Source organism: Podarcis bocagei (assembly GCF_964188305.1).
Source record: "Podarcis bocagei genome assembly, chromosome: 7".
NCBI lineage: Eukaryota > Metazoa > Chordata > Lepidosauria > Squamata > Lacertidae > Podarcis > Podarcis bocagei.
This window is the reverse complement of record NC_138132.1, coordinates 5,169,060-5,193,584: the sequence shown is the minus strand read 5'-3', so window position 1 is coordinate 5,193,584 and position 24,525 is coordinate 5,169,060. Positions and strand designations below refer to the sequence as shown.

Sequence of the window (24,525 nt, the reverse complement as noted above, 5' to 3'; positions counted from 1 at the left end):
CCAGACCAGCTCCAAGCATGAATCAGTCGCGGATTTCACAGGGCGCCAGAGCTCCAGGCTGCCCTCTCCTCCAGCTCCAAGGGCCTTTCCCTGCCTGCAGAGAGGGCGTCAGAGGAGCCAGCCATCCCAGTCTCCCTGTGGGTCCTCTCCCTCCCAGGTCGGGTGAGAGGGATTAGCTGTTCCTCCTCCCGGTGCCAGGCTTTGGCTGGGTCAACCCGCTTCCTTGTGATCAAGTTGGCAAGAGCAGCCGAGCCAGTTCTTTGTCCGCCGGTCAAGGGAGGAGCCTCTGCCCCTTTGCCCGTCTTTGGGAAGAGGCTCTGGATCGGGGCCGGCGACTCGTTTGCGCTCCAGGGTGCGATCCTGGTCAGGCTGGAGCCCCCAGAGATGGGCAGGACCCCCCCGGGACACAGAGGGAAGGGTGTGCGCTTTTGCAGGCTGGCTTCTCCTGGTGGCTCAGCGCTGTGGAACCAGGCCTGGTATGCATCTGTCTGGCCAGCTGCCCAGATGCATTGTGGGTTGGCCGTCACGGGGCGGGGGGGGGGGAAGCAGGATGAGTGCCAGGCCTGACCAAGGGAGAAGAGAGCAGGACTAGGACGTCCCTTGATCTGGACACTCGATTCTGCGGATGCAGCTGAGAATAGCCTTCGCTTGTTTTGCTGCTGCATCACAGTTTTTGCCAACCGGGACAGCGACGCAAGGGCCCCCAGCTGTCTTGTTAGGCTGATGAGCACATGGGTTTCAGCCACCCATCCCCAAAGGATCTAGGTGGAATTCGGACCTGCTAAAACATTCCCCTTTCTCTATCGTGAACATGGAATTTATTGCGGTCAGAGACCAGCTTTTGAGAAACATAAATGGAACTACAATCCCAATAGCAAAACAAGCATTTACAGTGGTACCTCAGGTTACATACGCTTCAGGTTACAGACCCTTCAGGTTACAGTCCCCGCTAACCCAGAAATAGTGCTTCAGGTTAAGAACTTTGCTTCAGGATGAGAACAGAAATCGTGCTGTGGTGGCGCAGCAGCAGCAGCAGGAGGCCCCATTAGCTAAAGTGACGCTTCAGGTTAAGAACGGACCTCCGGAACGAATTAAGTGCTTAACCTGAGGTACCACTGTAAAGCAATATACAACAATGGATTTTAAGTTTAAAAGGGCGAAAGGCATATAAACACACAAAAAACTTTAAAATAGACTACCTTAGAGAAATGACCCAGAGTCGCCCATGGATCCGGGTTTGGGAATTTTCTTAAGAAACTAGATTGCATTGCGGGACGGTCTGTGCCTACAGATCTGTGCGCAAAATCTGGCGACCATCCAGATCGTCTTGTGGTTTCTCTGTCTGTACAGTCCTTGCCCCCCCCCCCCCCAATGCCAGCGGCTTTGTGGGCATCTGGGAAAGGCCACGAGGGTGGCTACCCCTGCAGGAAAAGAAGCTGGAATAATAATGAAAGCAGAAAACAATTATTTGAGGCCCTAAAATTTAATAGACAGATTTTTACACAACCAACTGTTCAGGACCTGCTGGCGGACAGCGATGATCAAATTACTTTAATAGCGGCTGAATTTTTTAAGTGCTGTCCATGAAGAAAGAATGGGCCATGATAAAGAGACTTAGTGGTTTTTAATGGTAGGTGATGTTGCTGTGTTGTATTATATTATCTATGTACATCGATTTATGTCCTGGAGTTAAGAATAGGACTAGGATAAATTGTGTTCGCTGAGCCCGTATTTTATACAGTCTGTATATGATGTTTGTCTGTTAATGTGTGGTATGTTATGCCTAATAAAGGAATTTGATTTGATTTGAATAATGAAAGCAGGCCCTCTGATGACCTGGAGAACTCTGTCCCTGAATCCCAGATGTGTGCAGATTGCTTGGAAGGATGAAAGGGAAAGGGAAAGGCACTCTGCAGCAGCTCAGAGACACTCTTGGTATGTTCTGGACAGGGCTTGATTTCCTCAAGAGAGAGGCGGGATCTGAGGCAGTTAGCAAGACCAGCTCTGCTCTTTGAGGCTCTGAATTCCAGGCCCAGGTGAGGGGCTTGCGTTTGCATGGTGCTGATGGATCTCTGCCCATGCTCAAGGGTCCTCTCTTTGTTTTTTACTTTGCATTTCACCCCACTCATATTGGGCACTGAAAACGTTTTCCTGGACAGGTGCTGGTTCTTGTAGGCCAGTTCTGGACTCGTAACCAAGAACCATGGAATTGGGAGGGAGCCCAAGGGCGTTGCAACTGTTGTAAACAAAAATTGCCCTTTTCCCTTATGGGGTATCCAAGAGCCCATATAGAGTCCTTACATAGGTTCCCTATTGGTAGGAGAAAATAACAGAGGCCAACCAGAGAATATTGAGAAGCAAAGCAGCTAGTCAGCCTGATCTTTATTGATCTGTTGCAACAGGGTGCTCCCTTCACCCGCAGGAGAGGAAGAGGACCCTCCCAAAATTGCTGTGCAAGGGCTTATAAAGACTTTTGAAATTCCCATCCTCTAGATCAAGACCACCCCCCAGAAACATCATACATACATCACAGAAGGGGTGTAACCTAAGACCACCCCTCAGATACATCCCACCTACATCACAGAAATTTTAATGTTGTTTTGCTCTTGTCCTTGTTTATCTCCTGTCTGGCAGGTTGCTTGATTGGATTTCCTGGGGAGCCTGGCCATTCTTTTGTAGTGGTAAAATACTTATTTCCTGGGCCAGGTCACAGGCTCACACCTTATTCATATATTTGAGACAGGATTTGTGAGGAAAGAGACAATAGGGAGGCTTTTCCAGTTTAACCTTGCAGAGAAAGGATTTGGTCAGTTTAGGAATCAAAATGGTTCCAGGTTGGTCTTCCTGTGTTGATCTATGTATGTGCAAAATAAAAAAATTCCTTCCAGTAGCACCTTAAAGACCAACTAAGTTAGTTCTTGGTATGAGCTTTCGTGTGCATGCACACTTCTTCAGATGTATGTGCAGTTATGAACATTACCATATATCTAAGACCATAAAATTCCTATCACACAACGCAGGAGAAGGAAGTGGGGAAGGGTGCAGCAAGCCCCAGAAGAACCCCCACGCTCTGCAAACGCAGAGAAGTTCCTGCCCTTGTGTTACAAAAAGAGAAAAACACTCCGTCTTTGGCTCCAGGCCTCTCCGGCTTTCGCAACGGGATGGAGCAACCGGTGGTTGTTTCTTCCTGGGACCTTCAGGCAGGTTCCTGAACCAATTTATTACGCAAAGCTAACTCAAGGCTACCACCTCCTGCAGGAAGTGGGCACTGCAAGCCGGCGAGTTTTCCCCATAGAATCATGAAACTGGAAGGGACCCTGCAGGTCATCTAGCCTGACCCGCTGCGATGCGCCTGCTACCGGGGGCATGCTCCTTGCGGAAAAAGTACCCCTTGACTTGGAAGTGCACAGAGGGAGGGATGTGTTGAACACAATCTGGAGGAAAGCCGCTTTGTGTACGCTCAGAGGCAGCTTCCTTCTCCAGATTCCCGGAGGATAAGGCCACTGAAGGCGATACACAACCTCTGGGATAATAATAATAATAATAATAATAATAATAATAATAATAATAATAGTAAATTTTATTTATACCCCGCCCTCCCCAGCCAAAACCGGGCTCAGACATCAACATCAAATATAGAACATATTACCATAAAATCAAGCAATCAATTTAAACACATCCTCAGGCCCAGACAGAAGGGGGGCATATGGGCCTTGTCCCGGGCCTCCGATTCCAAACGGGGGCCTCGGTCAGAATATTTATCTATATTTTCCATTTTGTCTTTATATGCAGATACGGTTCAAGCCTTGAAATAAAATTATTCGTCAGCATCACTTTTGTGAAAATTATTTACATATTTATAAGACTTCAGTTACCCCCCAGGGTAAAAAAAAGGGGGGCACATTATCCACCTGGCCCGGGCCTCTGCCTGCCCCTGCACATCATAAAGTCAAAAATGACGTCATGTGCATGCATGGAAGCAGCAAAACGCGACCCATGCATGCACAGTCACGTCTTACGTTCGCTTCAGGATGCGAACAGGGCTCCAGAACGGATCCCATTCGCATCCAGAGGTATCACTGTATTCTTTTATTTGGACTTTGTTACTTGAACCAACCTGAAGCTGCACTCATTTTATTTTATAGGTTTTGTTTTCCATCCGTAACAGTTTTACACACACACACATTTGTGTTTTACAATTTAAAATATTCATTTAAAAAACCTTAAAATATCAATTACTCCCCTTCTTTTCTTTCCATGGTTCATTTTGCATAACATAAATCCCCTCATATTATATATAAACCAAACCATTCATTATTCTATTATTACACCCATCAAAACTTATTCACACTGTTGAATTTATCTTAACGCTGCCGGCGTTTTCAAATGTACACAATCCCCCCCCCCATATATTCAATAAACGTTTTCCAATCTTCTTTAAACATATTTTCTTGTTTTCCACATTTTAAACTTTGTCCGTCGTCATCATATGTTCCGCCAGCTTTTATAACACATTGCAATAACACATTGCAAAATGAAACGGTGATAATAAAAGCCGAAACCGGAAGGAGTCCGCGCCAGCCATTCATTCATCCATCCACCCAGGACTGCACTTCAGTCGCCGCGGCGCCAGGGGGCGCTCTCGCTCCAGCCGCGCGCGGGAAAGGGGAGAGAAGGGGCGTGGCTCGGACGGGGCTCGCTTGCGCCGTCGACGCCCGCGGTTGCTGCGTGACGCTATAAAGCTCCGCGGAGGAGGAAGACGCCATAAGAGCGCGACAACCCGGAAGCGGCTGGGCGCTGCCATATTGCGCGAAGCGCTTACCAGGTTCCGGGCAGGAAGAAGGAGAGGAAGAAGAAGAAGAGGAGGAGGAAGAAGGCGGTGGAAGAGGAGAGGAAGGAGGAGAGGAGGGGCCGCCTCCCCCTCAGCTCCCCGCCGGCCCAGCCATGTCCGAGACCTACGGTAAAGAGGCGAGGGAGAGAGGAAAGAGGGTCGAGGGGGGGGGGTCTTTCCTGAATAGGTGGGGGGTTTCAAAGGAGGGGGCTTGAGGGGGCAGCAGGACCGGGGGGGCCTGAGGGGGGGGGAGAAGTTGGGAGTGGGTGGGTGTAAGGCGGATATTGTCCCCATTGTCATTTCCCTAAATAAGTATATTTAAATCATCACTTAGATTGTGATGGGTTTTTTGGGGTGGGGGGTGGGGTCTTGTGGTGAGGATGGGGTGTGTGTGTGTGTGGAGAAGCCCCCACTCGTGTGCTACCCCAAAAGGGCTTTTTATAGGGTGGGGGAGGGCGCCGCTTGCCCCCTGGGCGTGTTTTTAATGGGGGGGTGTCTTGGGTGCAGCAGGGGCGGAGGGTGGTGTTTTTTTTTGGGGGGGGTGTCTTGGCCTCCCTTCTGCGGAAGGGAGCTTTTTCTGTGAGAGAGGGGGTCCTTCTGAGCTTAGGGATAAAGCGAGGTGGGTGTGGAGGGTGTCATTGGTTTAGTTTTGTTTCTTTTGCGATGTGTTTTGTGTTCCTGTGCTGAGAACCGCCCTTGGTTAAAGAGAGGCAAACGCACCTAATAAATTATTATTATTATTGCTGGAGCAGTTGTTGGGATCTCTACCAGGACAGGGGGGCGGGTATCCATGAGGGGAATATTGTTTTTTTTCAAAAAATAAGATGAATGTTACACATTTTGCATTTCCATAGTCTAAAATGCTCTTTGAGCGGAGGGCGGTATATGAATTCAATAAATAATAATATTTTTGGGGGGGTGGGCTTATCTTGGGCATGTTGGGGGTTAAAGCAGACCGTTGGCAGTGCTTGGCTTTGGTCTTCTGGGGGAGGCTATTCAGGGGGGCAGGAGAAACAAGGTCCAAGGGCAGCCTTGCATGGCCCAGGTGCCGCCAGATGTTGTGGGTGCCAACAGCTGTTGTGGCCTGAGCTGACGGGGGTTATAGGGCGAAGCATTAAGGGGGGTGCCAGGTTGAGGTAGGCGATGAAGGGCCGTAGCTCAGTGGTACAGAGCAACTGCTTTGCGTGCAGAAGGTCCTGGGTTCAATCCCTGGCAGGGCTGAGAGGGACTCCCTGCCTGAAATGCTGGCGAGCCACTGCTGCCAGTCAGTGTAGACAATAGAAAGCCAGTGTGATGCAGTGGTTAAGAGCGGTGGACTCGTAATCTGGGGAACCGGGTTCGCGTCTCCGCTCCTCCACCTGCAGCTGCTGGGTGACCTTGGGCAAGTCACACTTCTCTGAAGTCTCTCAGCCCCACTCACCTCACAGAGTGTTTGTTGTGGGGGAGAAAGGGAAAGGAGAATGTTAGCCGCTTTGAGATTCCTTTGGGTAGTGATAAAGCGGGGTATCAAATCCAAACTCAAACTCATACTGAGCTCCATGGACCAATGAGCCTGAAACAAGGCAATTTCCTGTGTTTTCCTAAGGCTGGCTTATCGATTCTTGCACCCGAGTCCCTTGTCAACCTAGCAGGATAACTTTGCAGTTTTCATACCTGCCACCCCAAAGTGATTCTCTTTGCACCTCCCTCCCACCCTCTTCCAAGAAGGTCACCCAGTGTCTTGCCCAGGCACCCAGAAGAGGGGCTGGGTCACAGCCAAGAAATCTGAGCAAGACTCACTTTACGTGGATGAAGGAGCAAGCTTGCTCTCTGCTACTTGGTAGGATCCGAACCAATGGATTTGAGTTACAAGAAAGAAGATTGTGACTCAACATTAGGAAGAACTTCCTGAGAGTGGGAGCCATTCAACGGAGGAATGGACACACTTGGGAGGTGGTGGACTCGCCTTCCTTGGAGATTTTTAAGCAGAGGTTGGACCTGCATTCCAGGGGGTTGGAATGGATGACCTTTGGGTGCTTCTTCTGACTCTACGATTCCCTTTCCCCCACCTTTATAAAAGTGAATGGTTTTTTTTTTTTTTTTTGCATTGCAGCTCAGCAGAATCACTGCCTGTCTTTGTTTTCCTGTTCTCAGAACATGACTCTGTTGTGAACAGAACTCCAAGTGTCGCCGGCTGGGCGGGTCGGAGCACATTTGTCTCTCCTCGCCTCCCCGCGCTCCTAAATTGAGGGAAGCGGGAAGAGGTGGCTGAGGGTGTAATTATGCCCTTTTCCTATTTGAAATCCTTCACCTCCCCAGTAATGACCCTCATTATGTTCCATTAAGGAGGCTTAGGTGCCTTTTCTTCCCTGTGTGTTTTCGTGTAAAATCAGCCCACAGAAGTCGCACATCCTGGAAAAAACAACCACCATGTTGAGGAAAGAAGCAGTGGCAGCCCACATCACAGCCCTAATTATGATACCCTTACTACCTGCATGGCAGGTGAGCAAGTTCCAGCAGCAGCATAAATGCCCCATGACAGACAATAGGGTTATCTGCCCACCTGGCTCCTCAGAGTAAATGGTATTGGAGCGGGAATGTCTTTTATTTTTTGCAAAAGTGGTCAGTGCATGGCTGAAACTGGGAATGCTGCAGGAATGTATGGCCTGGCCAAGAACTGGGGATTATGTGTCGTTTAAACACTAACTCATGACAGTGTCTGACCTGACTAATTCAGTGTTTGACGGCAGGAGAGTGGAACAGTCTCCCTCGGAAGGTGGCTGTGGCGGATTCACCTTCATTAGAAGTTTCTAAATGGCCATCTGTTGGGGATTCTTTAGCTGCGTGCTTCCTGCCTTGCAGGGGGTTGGACTAGATGGCCCTTGGGGTCCCTTCCAACTCTACAGCTCTACAATTCTAGGGCTCCACCTGCCTAGAGTCGAGAGATCGATTGGGTATCTGGTTAACATTTTATTCGGGAACAGGTCCCCCTACGCCCCTGAAAATGTGGCCTGTTTTGCCTTTGGAGTGGCAATTTTAAGGAGAAAAGTTTGTGGGAATTATAAGTTAAATTCTTCAAGGGAGCAGACTCTTATCTGACCAAATGTGTGCTTTTAATAATTATTTTACCTGTATAACGTATTTTATTCTGTTTTATGTATTTTGTTTTGTGATGGCTTTGGCTACACAGATAAATAGTAGCTGTAATTCATAACTGTCTTCCTTGGGACTTCCTTGGGAAGGGAATTCATAACCCTTCCTTGGGAAGCCAGTGCTAAAAATACCTCTTAGTGTTGTAACCCTTAAACGAACAAATAAAAACCAGTTGAGGGCTGTACAAAACAGTCCTTTTAAATGCAGTACAGTGGTGCCTCGCAAGACGAAAAGAATCCGTTCCGCGAGTCTCTTCGTCTTGCGGTTTTTTCGTCTTGCGAAGCAAGCCTATTAGCGGATTAGCGCTATTAGCGGCTTAGCGGGCTTAGCGGATCAGCTGATTAGCAGCTTAGCGGATCAGCTGATAAGCGGCTTAGCGGCTTAGGATCAGCTGATAAGCGGCTTGGGAAAAAGGGGGGGGAGGGAAAAAACCCCGCAGGAACTCGCAAGACATTTTCGTCTTGCGAAGCAAGCCCATAGGAAATTTGTTTTGCGAAGCACCTCCAAAACGGAAAACCCTTTCGTCTAGTGGGTTTTCCGTCTTGCGAGGCATTCGTCTTGCAGGGGCACCACTGTACCTGAAGGTCTATTGACAGATCCAGCTGTGAAAATGCTGTTTGCTGTCTTTGTCTTTTCAGACGTGAGCCCCCTTGCCTGGTGTCTGGGTGGGAAACAGTGGGTGCGGCATCTATAAGTGTGCACAAATGTTCGTAATCGCTGCCTCTGCATGATGTGGGGCAGGGTGTTCGAATTGTTCAGGTGCCGGAACGACAAATAACTTAATTGCTGCTTGTGAAAGCTGCCCCAGAGCGCCGCTTCTTAATCCTTCAGGGACTGGTGCGCGAATGGAAATACGATGTAGTTGATGGGAGCTTGAGAAACTGGGCCCGTCTTGACGTGGAACGTGGAGCAAGAATTCTGAGCTCCTTCAGATTGCAGAGCTGCAGCTGTGTCAGTTCTCCCACAGCAAAAACAGGGCAGGAGTTCTTCAGTGCTTCCAAGTATGTCCTGCTTTTTTCAGCAACAACGCCCCAAGTCCCAGCTGCTGGCGTTCACGAGTGTAAGAGGACTGTGGTGCCCACGGTGTAAGAAGGCGGTTGGATGCAGAGGAGGCGTATAAAGACATTGGTTGAGGACCATTGAAAGGAAAAATGTAATTCCCTCTCTGCAAGGCAGAGAGAAGTGTTGAGTTCTGCCACTCTCTTCTCAGGCATGCCTGTCAGATGGAGCTGAATGTTCTTTGCGGCCCAGCTGGAGAGGAAAACGTTTTCTTCTATTCTGGCTGCTGCCTCACCTCGGATAGCTGTGCAACATCAGCTCCCAAAATATTTTCCTAGTAAACAGAGGATGAAGGCAAAAGGGGGAGAGTTAATCTTGGGCTGGGGCTAGCAGCTCTTATCTTAAGCAGTGATGGTGTTGATTTTTCCTGGGAGTGCCTGTGAAGTCAAGTGGTTGCAGAGTGAGACAGAATAGACTCCTGACCTCACAAATGGGGCCTGTGAATTTCTGACTGCTTTTGTGGCTACCATGCGATGGTCTGTGTATCACTGGACGTGGGATGCCTCTGCTATTGTGTGAGAGGAGGAGGTTTGGTGTCCTGCCATTTTGCCTACGGTCTACCTTGGTCTTCTTTGCCAGTACAGGGACACCACTAGTCTCTTAAGCCTCCTGGCCAGGTCTCTCCCAACCTACATTCATTTTATGAGCCTGTTCTTGCCAGGCCACTCTCACTCTCTCTCGTTCTCCTTCCAGATTTCCTCTTCAAATTCCTGGTGATCGGAAGTGCCGGAACAGGGAAGTCTTGCCTCCTCCACCAGTTCATAGAGAACAAATGTAAGTTTATTTTGTGTGTTGCCGCCTTTGCATTCCACCTTTCTAGGCATGTGCCAGTTTGCAAGGAGTTGGAAACAAAAAGCCGCCGGTATAACAAAAACAACTTTGAAAGCCAAATTAAAATGACAGAAACAAGAAAGCCAGCTCTCTAGATAGGGTTAGAAATGCACACTGGAAGGGCACATGAGAACATAAAAAGAGCCTGCAGAGTCAGGTTAATGGCTCATCTTGTCCAGCCTCCTCTTCTCACAGGGACCGACCAGATGACACTTTTGGGAACCAGCAGGCAGGATCCGAGCAGGACAAGAGCAGTCCTCTCCCCTCCTGCCGTTTCTAGCAACCGGTAATGAGATTTTTTAAGGATATGATAGAAAGTGCCTGAATAACAGGAGATGGTGGCTGTAAATCTTCTCAGAAAAATGCCACTCTGTTTTTTTATTATTGCCCTGCATTTTATCGGAGCACAAGGCAGATTGATGGAAAGGGCGCGTCTTCTCCCTGCGCCACGCAGAGAGATGAAAAAGCGTCCTGTTGACAAGGCTGCTTGTAGCTGCCGAGCACTTAAGGCTGCCTAAAAGATGTGGAGAGAGTGAGTCAGAGATGGAAGGTAAAGATCTCCGCCATTTCCTTCCTGTGTTGCAAAAGGCTGCAGAGGAGCAACCTAGAGGCCTCTTTCTTCCCATCGCCAGCCTTCTGCCCTGCACCTGAATCTGACATCTCTTTTTTCCTTCACCCTGACCACATGAGCCGCCTTTTCGGCTGTCCCCTCTGCCCCAAATCTGTTCAGCTGAAAGAGGAGAGGCAGGCACCATTCTCTCCAGGGTTTGGGGACAGGTAACATCTGAGTTGCAGTGTTTTACGTGACATGCTAGAAGTTTTATGAAGTTCTTAGGTCTTCCTGTGGCTGCGCCTTCCTGCCCGTTCCTCATTCCGCACCCCCTTCTCTCTGCACTTTTACAGTCAAGCAGGATTCCAACCACACAATAGGGGTGGAATTTGGATCAAAGGTTGTGAACGTTGGTGGCAAAACGGTCAAGCTCCAGATCTGGGACACGGCTGGGCAAGAGCGCTTTAGGTAAGGAGCAGGATCCTCCGTGTCCATATTTCTGGGAATGTATTTGAAATACCCAAGTGTGCATCGCAGGGTTTTCACCCCCATTGCTCATGAAGCTGCATGATCACCAATCTGCCAAAGACCGGTGGTATTGCTCTCTTTGCCACACCACTAATATTAATAGTAATAATTTTATTATTTATATGCCACCCATCTGCCACTCTGGGCAGCTTCCAACAAAATATTAAAACACAAAAAACATCTGCCCGTTGCATTTTGGACCTGCTGAAGTTTTGTAGTCTTCAAGGGCAGCCCCATATAGAGTGCTCTGCAGTGATCCAGCCTGCAAGTTGCTGGAGCATAGAGTCTGGGGGTCAAGCCACCTTTGTCAAAAGGGGCTTCAGCTGTCGAACCCTGAGTGCAGGATACGAAGCCCACCCGCTTTGAATAGAAGCTCAAGGATGAGCAGTGGTCGGGGGTGGGCAGAGGGAGCCCCTGTGTCTTGAGAGGGGGCTTCTGTGGGCTTCTATCGGCTCAGAAGCAAGTGTCTCCCCGCCCCCCTGGAAGTCCCTACAGCATCACTGCCTAAAACGTGTGTGTCTGCATCCTGTCGCTTTTTAGCCCCATCCGAGACATTCAAATTCTTTCTCTCTAGGTCGGTAACAAGAAGTTATTACCGGGGCGCAGCCGGGGCGCTCCTAGTCTACGACATCACCAGGTATGTCTCTGCAGTGGCCTTCCTTCCTGACTGTCCCCTACCCCCACAGCCATTCAGGGAATTCCACAGCCGAGTGAGGATTCGAACCCTGGTCTCTCCCAGGTCCTAGGTAAAGGGAGCCCTGACCATTAGGTCCAGCCGTGGCCGACTCTGGGCTTGCGGCGCTCATCTCGCTTTACTGGCCGAGGGAGCCGGCGTACATCTTCCGGGTCATGTGGCCAGCATTACTAAGCCACTTCTGGCAAACCAGAGCAGCGCACGGAAACGCCGTTTACCTTCCTGCCGGAGTGGTACCTATTTATCTACTTGCACTTTGATGTGCTTTCGAACTGCTAGGTTGGCAGGAGCATGGACCGAGCAACGGGAGCTCACCCCGTCATGGGGATTCGAACCGCCGACTTTCTGATTGGCAAGCTCTCTGGTTTAACCCACAGCGCCACCCGCGTCCCTCTCCCAGGTCCTAGTCCTCATTTAATCCCCAGAGCAACCCTGTGCATTGGTAGGAGATGCTGAGAGCAGCAGTGGCTGGCCCACGGTCTCCCCCCTGTACTACAACAACAACAACAACAACAACAACAACAACAACAACAACAACAACTTTTTATTTATACCCCGCCCTTCCCAGTTCAGAAAACCTGGCTCAGGGCGGCTAACAACAAATTTAAAACACTTAATTGATGCAACAAAAAAACCCAAACATAAAATACAGTATAAAACGTGAATAAAAATAAATTCAGAATTCAAAAATCAATTTAGGGGGGAAATCCATCCAATAAACATTAGATGATCACCATGGCTAGCTAGCTAAATTAGTCCTATTTGGGCCAGCGAGGAGACCAGGGGAGAATTAGCTGTGGGATCCCAGAGCGGGTAATCTTCATAAAAAGGGGGAGAGGGAGGGAAGGAAGGGAATAAAAGATCAGGCTAAGTTCAGATTGGAAGCCAGGCGGAATAGCTCTGCCAGGCCCTAGTCTGACACACGAACCACTCGGCGCTCTCTTTCTCCTCCTGCCTGCCTGATGGGTGCACTTCTCTCTCTGCCCCCCCCACCCAATTTTGGTCCCGCACTGCAGCAGAGAGACGTACAATGCCTTGACCAACTGGCTGACGGACGCCCGGACTCTGGCCAGCCCCAACATAGTCATTATTCTCTGCGGCAACAAGAAGGACCTGGATGCCGACCGGGAAGTCACTTTTCTGGAAGCATCTCGTTTTGCTCAGGAGAACGGTAACATATGCAAGGGGTGTGTGTGTGTGTGTGTGTGTGTTGGGGAGGGGCAAAATCGACAAATCCATGGAGGAGAAGCCTGTCGATGCCTTCTCTCTGTCCTCCGCGGTCAGAGGCAGCCTTGCTTCTGAATCCCAGTTGCTGGAAAACAGCAGGAGGGGAGAGGGCTTGTGTTCGAATCCTGATTGCTGGCTTCCCATTGGAACAGTCTCTCAAAGGACCTGTTGATGGCATTTTACCATTGTGCTGTGGAGAGTGTATTAACTTATGGTCTGTGTGTGTGGTTTGGGAGCTGCACGGTCAGGGAAAAAGCTATGCTGTCCAGGGTTGTAAAGACTGCGGAGAGAATAATTGGGTGCACTCTTCCCACCTCGGATCAAATCTATGCTTCCAGGTGCTATAAGAAAGCTGCAGAGATAGCGCAGGATAGTGCGCACCCCGGAAATGATCTCTTTCAGCTTCTGCCTTCTGGAAGAAGGTACAGGGTTATAAAGACTAGGATTAGCCGCCTGAGAAACAGTTTCTACGCAAATGCGATTTTGGTTTTAAACGCAGTGTAAGGAGTCTGTATGGGAGTATATTATATTTTAAAAATGGGGTATTTAGGGGGCGAACCAGGTTGGGATAGCAGGCTTGTTGGTTTTGAATGTCTTATGTAGATTTCTTTTTTCAATTTCGTTGTTCTGTATGGGACAATGACAATAAAGAGTATTGTATTGTATTATTACGTCAGTGCGAGAAAAGGATGCCGAACTAGACGAGCCCTTGTCCCGATACAGCAGCCAGGCTCTTGTTCGGTTCTCATGGAACCTCCAGGTCCAGAGGCAGTCTATCTAGATTCTTTAGGGATATTTGGCCACCGTGAGAGCAGGGTGCCGGACCAGCCGAGCCATTGGCCTGATCCAGCGGACTCTTCTCTTGCTCTTGGCTCACAAGTGGCTCCTTCCCTCCCTCCCCTTCCCCTCCTCACCTGCAGTTGGCTGTTGCAGCTGCTTATTCAGGGCGTACCTTGCTGAGCTGCTGCTGCTGCTGCTGCTGCGCTTCCTTCCTGTGCCGCCTTTCTTGTGGCACCACCAAGGACAGCTGAGCTGTGCCTGGCAAGGGGCTGCTGAAGTGCCGCCGCAGGGTGGCTTTGGGGCTGCCTCTCTCTGGGCTTGCAGAAGGCAGCTCAGCCTAGATTCGTGCGCCCTCTCAGCTTGTTAATGAGTAATGGCATTTTGTGACTCCTTCTGCAGTGGCTAACTCTTGAGACATGGAGGCAGTTGGTGGGGGAAGACTTGAGTCCGGGAGACCTGGAGTTTTTAATTCAGTTTTTTTTTTAAAAAAAAGCCCTGTTCTTTTTGCTCTCATTCTCCCTGAGAAATGCCCCCCATCCCCCTGGATTTGGGAGGAGGAGGGGCTGCCTCCTCACACCCTCTTGTGCTTCATCTTCCAAGGCTGGGCCAAATTTATCATCTTTATCCCTTGTCTGTTTTCCTTTAACCTGGCAGAGTTAATGTTTCTCGAGACCAGCGCCTTGACCGGGGAGAATGTGGAGGAAGCTTTCTTGAAATGTGCAAGGACCATACTGAACAAAATTGAATCAGGTACCTGGGTTGATTTCTTTTCCCCACCCGACTCCAGACGAAAATGAACGCTGGGTGAAAATGGCTGTGACTTCCGAGGGGTTCATTTTTCTCTCTCTCTCCCTTCGGTTATTTTTTAAATTATTATTAGCGAATATTTAATTTATAACATAACAAAGTACGATAGCAAATGTCACATAAAATAAAAATAGAAAGTGTTATGGAAAAATTCCAGGGTGAGAGGCTACTCAACAGGCCAGTTCATCACGGTTCAAGTCCCCCACAGGTCTTATGCAGTCAGTAAAAGAAGGAAGTTCCAGCCAAGTAATTTGGAGCGAAACAGCAGTCAGTAGACCACGATCTTTATTGTTGTGCAACAGGTTCCCACATGGAGTAAGAACACCGAACATAGGTTACAAGCTCTTTTAAGACCTTCCCCCCCTTCCTATACAGTCAAACCTCAGGTTGAATATGCTTCATGTTGAGTCCATTCGGGTTGCGCTCCGCGGCTACCCGGAAGTTACGGAGCGCGTTGCTTCCGGGTTTCGCCGCTCACGCATGTGCAGACACTCAAAATGACGTCATGTGCATGCGCAGAAGCAGCGAAAAGCGACGCGTGCGTGCGCAGACGTGCTATCGCTAGTTACATTTGCTTCTGGATGCGAACGGGGCTCCGAAACGGATCCTGTTCGCATTCTGAGGGCCCACTGTAATACCTTTCCAGAAGCATCATTGATACATCACTGATGCATCATCAACATGTCGCAAAGAAGGAGGGTGATATTGAGGTTACCCAAGTTCATCAACTTGCTCCGCTTATCAGATTTAGTCCCAGGCACCCGGTGGGACGTGGGTGGCGCTGTGGGTTAAACCACAGAGCCTAGGACTTGCCAATCAGAAGGTCGGCGGTTCAAATCCCCGCGACGGGGTGAGCTCCCGTTGCTCAGTCCCTGCTCCTGCCAACCTAGCAATTCGAAAGCACCCCAAAGTGCAAGTAGATAAATAGGTACTGCTCTGGTGGGAAGGTAAACGGCGTTTCCGTGCGCTGCTCTGGTTTGCCAGAAGCGGCTTAGTCATGGAGGCCACATGACCTGGAAGCTGTACGCCGGCTCCCTCGGCCAGTAAAGCAAGATGAGTGCTCCAACCCCAGAGTCTGCCACGACTGGACCTAATGGTCAGGGGTCCCTTTACCTTTAAGTTTTACTCTTAAGTACCTGCCACCCAAAGAACAATAAAACTATGCATACCCTTGCCCTTCACCCTTCCCGAGGATGGGTTTTGGGAACACCTGGCCTCAGCAAACCCCTGTATCAATGGTCATTATTCTGGCCTTAGTTAGAGGCTGTGGTGGGGACTTGGGGTTTTGAGGAAGTCGTTTAACTGCCCCCCCCCCCAATTCCTTGCTTTAACAGAAAGGCATATCTATCGAGAGCTAAACATATAGGACAGAATTCTCCTACCAAAATTGAACACAATAAATTAATATTGCAAGGTTCTAAAAAACACAAATTCTTCAGTGCATCATGAAAAGGCTCCATTTCTTAATTAAGAAATCATCTTTTTTCCTGCCCTCTCTGCTTCTCACCATCTGTGTGAGCTTCACAGTGCATGCTGTGTCCCAGATTTTAGTTCCCCTGTTCTCTCATGGCTGGTGTTGACATATCCTCCCCAATTCTGTCAAATAATAATTCTGACAGACCTTGGGTTAGTTCCCTGTCCTCTTCCTGCACAGTTCCTTTAATATACTGAAATAGGAAAATTCAAGCATCCATGTAGAGCATAGCCAGTTATTGCTTCCATTTCCACTGCTACATCTTCCCAGAATTTCCTGATTTTGGGGACACATCCAGAATGTACGTTATATCTCAGAATTTGCCACCTCCGGCAAGGCTTTACTGTTCCATATATCCAGTTAAGACATTTAGGCACCACGTTAGGCTCCAAATTTTATTTTAGGGTTGTACTAGCTGTTTGTTTGCAGAGCTGCATGCCAAATTCAATTCCAGCTATCTGACTGAATGTCTAAAATCCCTTTCCCTGCTACGTTGTTACTAATTTCTTGCAAGATCTGCCATAGATGCAAAAGAATTTCACTGGGGTTCACCTTGGATGGAACATCGAGGGCGGTGTTAGAGCGCCACTGTAGCTTGTATTCATAAGGCCTTTGGGGCCCCTGGAGATGGGGCTGGAGGCCCGATGGAGGCTTCCAGGCTGCCTTTCAGGGTCCCCACAGGCGTATAGTTGGGGATTCCTTCGAGAGGAGGGGCAGGCGGACCACTTAGTTGCACTTGACAGGTCTTATTCTGCAGCCACAGGGAAGAAGAGGAGGAGGAGTTTGGATTTGATATCCTGCTTTGTCACTACCCAAAAGGAGTCTCAAAGCGGCTCACAATCTCCTTTCCCTTCCTCCCCCACAACAAACACTCTGTGAGGTGAGTGAGGCTGAGAGACTTCAGAGAAGTGTGACTGGCCCAAGGTCACCCAGCAGCTGCATTTGGAGGAGCGAGGAAGCGAACCCGGTTCCCCAGATTACGAGTCCACCGCTCTTAACCACCACACCATGCTGGCTCTCTGGCCGAGTGTGCAGGGATCCTGCCCAACACAGACATGGAAAGTGTGATGCCGGAGGAGGAGTTTTATCAGGACCGAACTCCGTCAGACTAGAATCAAAGCAGCTCCGCTGCAGGGCTTCTAGGCTGCTTAGAATCGGAGAATGGGAGTGTTGGAAGGGACCCCAGGGGTCATCTAGTCCAGCCCCCTGGATTGCAGGAATCGCCGCTTTACTAATGCAGACTTTGTTGGCATGCAACCAAGGAAATGGGGGCAATTGGCAGGCCCCCAGCTGGCTCCAGCCCACCAGCCGGTGTGCCAGGCGAACTCCAGTCCTTGGTGCAGCATGAATCTGCGACCCAAGCTTCAGAAGCTACTCAGCAGAGTAAACACTGTGCAAACAGAAGTGGCAGGAGAGGCTGTGTGGGCATATTTACAAGCAGTTTATTCAGCGTACATCGGGACAAAAGGAAACATGTCTGATCTCCTTCGTGTCCAAAGCAAAACAGCTAAAGCAAAAGCTATACACAAATGGAAGGTCCCAGCAAGCTGTGCTGGAGTGTAAACAGGCATGTGACACACAGCAATCGTGCCTCTTCCTTAAGGCGGAACGGAATATCCCAACAGACTTTTGGGGGTTTTTTGAGCTTCAGATAGGAGTGGCCCTGCAGAGCCAGGGGTTGGATTCCGTTTGCCAGCCACGGCACAGACGGGGCGTGCCTGGCTTTCTTTTGTCCCGTCTCTGCCAGGCAACCAGGGCCTTTGGTGGGCAGCCTTTCAGTTAAGAGAGAAGCTCACCCTTCGGCTTCATGCCTGCTCTGGAAGTGCAAAAAAGCATTTTCTGGGCTGGGGAGAAGCGCTTGGGAATCAGGAATGGTCTGGCTGCAGAAGGGCAGCTGCTACAACCTGTCCCCGAATCGCCCCGGTGACTCTTTTTCTCCCCCCCCCCACCAGGTGAACTTGACCCGGAGAGGATGGGCTCCGGCATCCAGTACGGGGACGCCTCCCTGCGACAGCTGCGGCAACCGCGAGGGACCCAAACACAGACCCGGCAGCAATGCAACTGTTAGAGCATGCCTGGAAACTGCCTTGCAAGGTCAGCTGGGGGGGGGGAGGCTGTGGAGGAAGCCCCACTGCAGAGGCTCCTGTCCAGCGGGGGGTGGGGAGTGCTCTGGAGCTTAGCGCAAGGGTGGCAGAAGTGGGCCTGGACCCTTAAGGTCGGGGTAGGATGTGGGGAGCCCCTCCCTCCGATGCCCCTGCTTCTCCGCAATTGCGCATGGCTTGGGGAAATCAGAGACGGAAAAGCCTTTCTCCCTGCCACATCAGGTGAAGGCGAACGCGGGAAGATTCAGGATGGATAAAAGTTGTCATTCACGCAGTTCATCGTTGAACTGTGGAACTCACTCCCACAGGAGGAAATAAAGGTCAGCTTGCCTTGATGGCTTGAAAAGAGGAGGAGAAAAGTTCCTGGAGGAGGAGAGGGCTATTGATGGCTCTGCTGCTTCTCCATAGCTGGAGGTAGCTATGCTTCTGAATGCCAGTAGCTGGAAACCGCAAGAGAAGGGAGAGGGCGCTTGTGGTCGGATCCTGCTTGCGGGATTGGGGGCATCTGGTTAGCCTCTCTGAGAACTGGATGCCAGACTAGACGGGCCACTGGCCTGATCCTGCATTCCGGCTCTTGTTCGGTCCTTGTGGAACCTCCAGGCCCAGAGGCAGTCTATCGCCATTCCTAGGCTCTTGGGGGTATTTGGCCACAGTGAGAGCCAGACGCTAGACTACGTGGCACCCCTTTGGCCTGATCCAGCGGGGCTCTACTTGTGTCCCTATATAATAATAATGATGATGATGATGATTATTATTATTAATTATTTATACCCCACCCATCTGGCTGGGTTTCCCCAGCCACTCTGGGCGGCTTCCAACAAAACACTAAAATACAATACAGTGGTGCCTCGCAAGATGAAAAGAATCCGTTCTGTGATTCTCTTCGTCTAGCGGTTTTTTCGTCTTGCGAAGCAAGCCCATTGACGGATTAGCGGATTAGCGCTATTAGTGGCTTTTAGCGGCTCACTGCTGATCGGATCAGCTGATAAGCGGCTTAGCGGCTTAGAAAAAGGGGGGGGGAGGAAAAAAAACCAGGAACTCGCAAGACATTGTCATCTTGCGAAGCAAGCCCATAGGAAATTCGTTTTGCGAAGCACCTCCAAAACGGAAAACTCTTTCGTCTAGCGCGTTTTCCGTCTTGCGAGGCATTTGTCTTGCGGGGCACCACTGTAACCTATTAAACATTAAAAGCTTCCCTAAACAGGGCTGCTTTCAGATGTCTTCTAAAAGTTTGGTTGTTATTTTTCTCTTTGACATCTGGTGGGAGGGTGTTCCACAGGGCGGGCGCCACTACCGAGAAGGCCCTCTGCCTGGTTCCCTGTAGCTTTGCTTCTCGCAATGAGGGAACAGCCAGAAGGTCCTTGGAGTTGGACCTCAGTGTCTGGGCAGAATGATGGGGGTGGAGACGCTCCTTCAGGTATTAACTATGTTAACGAGGCACCTGTTACCTGCAGAGAGGAAACTGAGGCAGGCGACTTAGCAGGTAGGCCCTGGAGTGAATCACGGGAAGAGGAGTTGCCTTCCTAGTGCTGCCATTTGATGAGCTGCTGCTTCTTCCCTCCCCTCCTTTCTTGTCTCTCAGTGCTGGGACTCTGCCTGCTTTGGACCCAGGGCCGTACGAAGCACTGCCGCCACCACCGCCGCCTCCTCTTCTCCCCAGGACAACCTGCCCTGTTGGCATCCTCGCTCTCCCAAGCCTTCGCCCTCCATCTCTGCGCTGCTGCTGCCTCCTTCCTCCTCGTCTCCCTCCCCGGAAAGAAGCTTTGCAGGAGCTCCGCTGCCAGGCGGGCAACGTCCAGGAGACTCTGGCGCCGGTCGGTTACTTCTCCCTGGCACCGGCCGAGAGCCCCTCACTCCTCCTGGTCACCCCTGTGACTCTTGGTGGCTTTGAGGTCAGTGGGCTCTGTGCTGACGGCAGCGGCGGCAGGAGGAGGAGGATATCCACAAAAGAGTCCGAGAAGGGGGGTGTTGGTGTCACTATGGAGATATTTAACTTTCCTTTCCCCCAGTCACCTCCCTTCAAGTGAATCTTAACCCCCTTCACCCTTTTGAGGAGAATTTGGCCTGGTTGGAGGCGTTTTTAAGGGGCAGAGTGGGGGCCGCCCTCTCTGCGGTTCCCTCATAGGAATATTCTGCCTGGGGAGCCAACCCAGACAGACCCTCTTCCTGAGCAGCCTCTATAGGGCTCCCATTCCGAGGTGGGGCCCAGCTAGAATTTGCACGTCCGTGGGTGTGTGTTCCTCTCGCTGCTTTGTGCCCGTTGGAAGGGGCGCCTTCTGTTTCTCCCAAAGCCATGGATTCCTTTGCAGGCCCTCCCCTCGCCCGCTCTCCTCCCTCTGGGGCAAGGGGGGGGGGCAGGCTTGAATGCACAACCCCCGTGTCCCCGTCACTTTGCGTGTGAGAAATGTACTTCCTTGGGGTTGTGCGTTTGTGTGTGTGTTTTGCACAAGCGTCGCTCTCTCCGCCGGACGCCCTCCGTCGGTCTGAGCGAAGAGTCCACATCTGCAGAGAATGAGCCATAGCTTATGTGTTCAGGATCAACCCCCCCCCTGTTGCGATGGGAGGCCGGCTGTGTGTCCGTCTGTGTGCCCCCTCCCCTTGCTGCTCTTACCTTCGGGTTGTCGCCTGTTAGTGTCACGAGAGGCTCCCGTGCTTCAAAACCGGTGACCAGGCACCGCTGCGAAATGCTTGTGAGATTTTCTGGCCCGGGAGCTTAAGGCAAGCCCCTTTCCTCTGCAGGAGCCCTCCCTGCTTTGACTCTGAGTTATTTGGGTCGCCCCTCCAGCAGAGCCCCCCTTCTTGCTGCTTCAGAAATAAATCCACTTTCCAAGCTCTCGTCCCCTAAACCCAGCAGAACTTCCCATCCGAGTCTCAAGTGGGATTTGCTCTGGAAAAGTGCTTTGGGGAGGGCGGGTGTCTGTCGTCTTTTGGAAGAAGGTCTAGGAGCCGGGTATCTCCGCCCCCCACCCCAATCCTCTCTCCTTTGTAGTGTCTTGTGGTAGCTCACTTCAAGAGGGATCCCTTCTCAAAAGACCTTTTCTTATGGCTTCCCATCTCTCCACTGCTCCAGAGAGTCTTTCTCTGAACATCCTGGGGTGTTCTGAGTGTCATGGCAGCCCCCAGGCACCAGCGCGGCCAGCCTTCAACCACAAACCAAGCATGATAACAGGGGAGCCTGGTCTGGGGCCTGTGCACAAGCCTTGCCTCTGGGCATGGCTGGAGTTCCGTCCCCCCTCCCTCTGCCTTGCCTTGCTTTACAGATACCTGATATGGCTGGGGGAGCCGTTGCTGGAGTATCAGAGGCGCATTGAGATACACCCCCCTTTCCACATCCCCTTCATCAGCTGAGCAACTCCTTCAAAAAATTCCCAAGAGGGGGGAGAAGGCGGGCAGGGGGGAGGGTGTGCCAGTGAGAGAGAACTAGTTAGAATTTTCTTTTGCCTTTTTAAAATACCTGCCCCCAAAAGGTATAATGCTTAACTCTGTTATTTATTACTTCTGTGTCGGGGGGGGGGAGCCCCCGCCCCATTGCCTCCTGGGGGTCCCGTCCTCTTTCTGCCCCCAACCCCAAATGCTTCCACACACTCTCTCTCACTCTGTCTCCGATTCCAGGTAGCCCTCCCTCGCGATTCACACCGAGGTGGACAGGGAAGGGGGCGCTGGGAGTGGAGGGGCTCCTTTTATCAATCAACGGTTGCGAAAAAGAGTTAATGACCCAGATGTGCTGGTTGATTTCTCTCTCTCCGGTTGCAAACATTCCCTCCAGTTTTAAGGCTGTGAAACTTGATTTCTCCTACATAAAATGTTCTTTCGTTTTGTTTTCTTTTTCCAAAGTTGGAGACTGGTGGTGCGTTTCTTTCATTCATGAGTGTGTGTGTGTGTGTGTGTGTGTGTTTGTTTGCTTGCTTGCTAGCTAGCCAAGCAGCCAAAGAGCCAGACAGAGTTAAGGAGCCGTTCCATTTGCAAAGAATTTCCACGATGTACAAAGTAGAAGCAGGGAACATGGGTGGCCAGGCAAAAACCTAAGAACCCAGCCAGATGGGTAGGGCATAAATATATTATTATGATTATTACTGAGAACTACACCTACCCAAGGCTGCATCTTAGGAGGTTGTCTGGGAGGGATTAAGCTCCCAGTTACATCCCTCCAGCCCTTTCCAGGCTCACACGCTCCCCACCCCAAAGCATCGTGCTATTTGCACAGCGGTTTTCCTTGCCACGGCTCTAAGCTCTTTGCGTAGGCTGGTGGTGAAAGGCCAATGGAGCCGGCCGTCGAGTCGATACAGCCCAAAGTTAAAGCTTGAATAAGAGAGCATCTTCAATTTGGGAACGCTCTCCTGCCTCCCTCCTAAAACCTCCAGGAAGGAGTGGGCAAGATTTCCCCTGACTTAAATGACTTGGTTTTCTCTAAGCCTCAGCAGTTCCTGGGAAGGTTTGTTTGTTTGGGGGGGAGGGAGGGGAGAAGAGAATGGTTTCCATGGTGACGGGATGCAGGCACCACTGAGAGGAGCATCCCGGGTCCCCAATAGCAGCCGTGCCTCCCAAGTCCAGTCTGATTAGACACCAGTCTCCCATCACGTTCCTTCTGATTGGAGAGGAAATGTGAGAGATTTAGTTACATTCTGAAGATTAATAATAATAATAATAATAATTTTTATTTATACCCCGCCCTCCCCAGCCAAGGCCGGGCTCAGGGCGGCTAACAATCAATAATAAAAACAAGTTGATTAAAATACAACTTTAAAAACAAGATTAAAACACAACATTAAAATATTGAAACATTAAAATATTAAAATGCAGCCTCATCACAGGAGAAAGGAAAAAGAAAAAAGAAAGAATGGGAGGGAATCAAATTGGCTCCAAGCCAAAGGCCAGGCGGAACAACTCTGTCTTACAGGCCCTGCGGAAAGAAATCAGATCCTGCAGGGCCCTGGTCTCATGAGGCAGAGAGTTCCACCAGGCCGGGGCCAGTGTTGAAAAGGCCCTGCCTCTGGTTGAGGCTAATCTAACATCCTTAGGGCCCGGGACCTCTAGGGTGTTGCTATTTATGGACCTTGAGGCTCTCCGTGGGGCAGACCGGGAGAGGCGGTCCCGTAGGTACGAGGGTCCTAGGCCGTCCTACATATATAATCTATATATGTAGATTGTAATTGCATCTCTGCACGTGATATTATAAAGCTTGGCAGCTTGGAAATGATCAGAATCGTAGAACCGGCAGAGTTGGGAGGGGCCCCTGGGGGTCATCCAGTCCAGCCCCCCAGCAATGCAGCAGTCACAGCGAAAGGATCATTGAGAGGCGGCCACCCAACCTCTGCTTAGAAACCGTCCACCATCTTCCGAGGGAGTCTGCTCATATGTCAGGAGTGCTCTGATGGTGTTTCCTGCTTGGCAGGGGGTTGGACTCGATGGCCCTTGTGGTCTCTTCCAACTCTAGGATTCTATGGTGTGTGTGTGTGTGTGTGTGTGTGTGTGTGTGTGTGTGTGTGTGTGTGCATTAGACACTGGAATCTCGGTGGTGGTGGGGGAATGTGGGCAATAAACCAGCCGTATTCACAATGTTTTTCCAAATTCAGGGATGATGTGGGGGAAGACTGTGCTGCCCCCCAATGTTGCTGGAGTCTGATGCCAGTCAGCTCAGCCAGAGGTCTGCGAAGGGGTGTGTGTGTGCAGTCCAGCAACACCCCAGGGCAGCTTATTTTGCCCACCCTGCGCTCACGGTCTGGCTTCAGCTGTGAGAGGGATGGACTGAATTGGGGGGGCACGCAGGTGGGTAACCGAGATGATGCCCCCTCGATGTTCTTGGGCTCCTGACTCCCATCAGCCCTAAAGATCCGGACTCATGGGAGTGGTAAAGGTAAAGTTCCAGTCGTGACCGACTCTGGGGTTGCGGCACTCATCTCGCTTTATTGGCCAAGGGAGCCGGCATACACCTTCCGGGTCATGTGGCCAGCAGCACTAAGCCGCTTCTGGCAAAGCAGAGCAGCGCACGGAAATGCCGTTTACCTTCCCACCGGAGTGGTACCTATTTATCTACTTGCACTTTGCCGTGCTTTTGAACTGAACTGCTTGGTTGGCAGGAGCAGGAACCGAGTAACGGGAGCTCACCCCGTCGCGGGGATTCGAACCAACCTTCTGATCAGCAAGCCCTAGGCTCTGTGGTTTAGACCACAGTGCCACCCACATCCCTTCATGGGAGTTGTAGCCTGCCACAAACAAACTCTTCCCTGCTTCATCCTAAGCCGGGGATGAGACGTCTCGCGATGCCTTTTTACAAACCTCTGCTGCGGTCACATTTGTCCAGTTCTGATCGCCTTGTCTGGAAAAGGATATTGCAGAGTGGGAAATGTTCAGAATCAGAATCATAGAATCCTAGAGTTGGAAGAGACCCCAAGGGCCATCGAGTCCAACCCCCTGCCAAGCAGGAAACACCATCAGAGCACTCCTGACATATGGTTGTCAAGCCTCTGCTTAAAGACCTCCAAAGTAGGAGACTCCACCACACTCCTTGGC

General features: G+C 50.7%; 1 protein-coding gene across 1 annotated transcript; it reads left to right on the top strand.

The window, feature by feature from the left end:
- The first annotated feature begins 4,787 nt into the window (after nucleotides 1-4,787).
- RAB4B (RAB4B, member RAS oncogene family) lies at nucleotides 4,788-21,848 on the top strand. The gene is made up of 8 exons (XM_081200695.1): nucleotides 4,788-4,960; nucleotides 9,716-9,796; nucleotides 10,757-10,871; nucleotides 11,506-11,568; nucleotides 12,642-12,796; nucleotides 14,287-14,382; nucleotides 17,866-18,007; nucleotides 19,598-21,848. The coding sequence occupies exons 1-7, from the start codon at nucleotides 4,945-4,947 to the stop codon at nucleotides 17,979-17,981; spliced, it is 642 nt and encodes a 213-aa protein (XP_081056821.1). The 5' UTR covers nucleotides 4,788-4,944; the 3' UTR covers nucleotides 17,982-18,007; nucleotides 19,598-21,848.
- Nucleotides 21,849-24,525: the final 2,677 nt, after the last annotated feature.

What these genes read in the sequence shown, in the direction of transcription:
- RAB4B (XM_081200695.1), top strand. An exon ending in CCAGTTCATAGAGAACAAAT is followed by an intron (nt 9,797 to 10,756) that starts GTAAGTTTATTT and finishes GCACTTTTACAG; the next exon opens with TCAAGCAGGATTCCAACCAC. An exon ending in GCTGGGCAAGAGCGCTTTAG is followed by an intron (nt 10,872 to 11,505) that starts GTAAGGAGCAGG and finishes CTTTCTCTCTAG; the next exon opens with GTCGGTAACAAGAAGTTATT.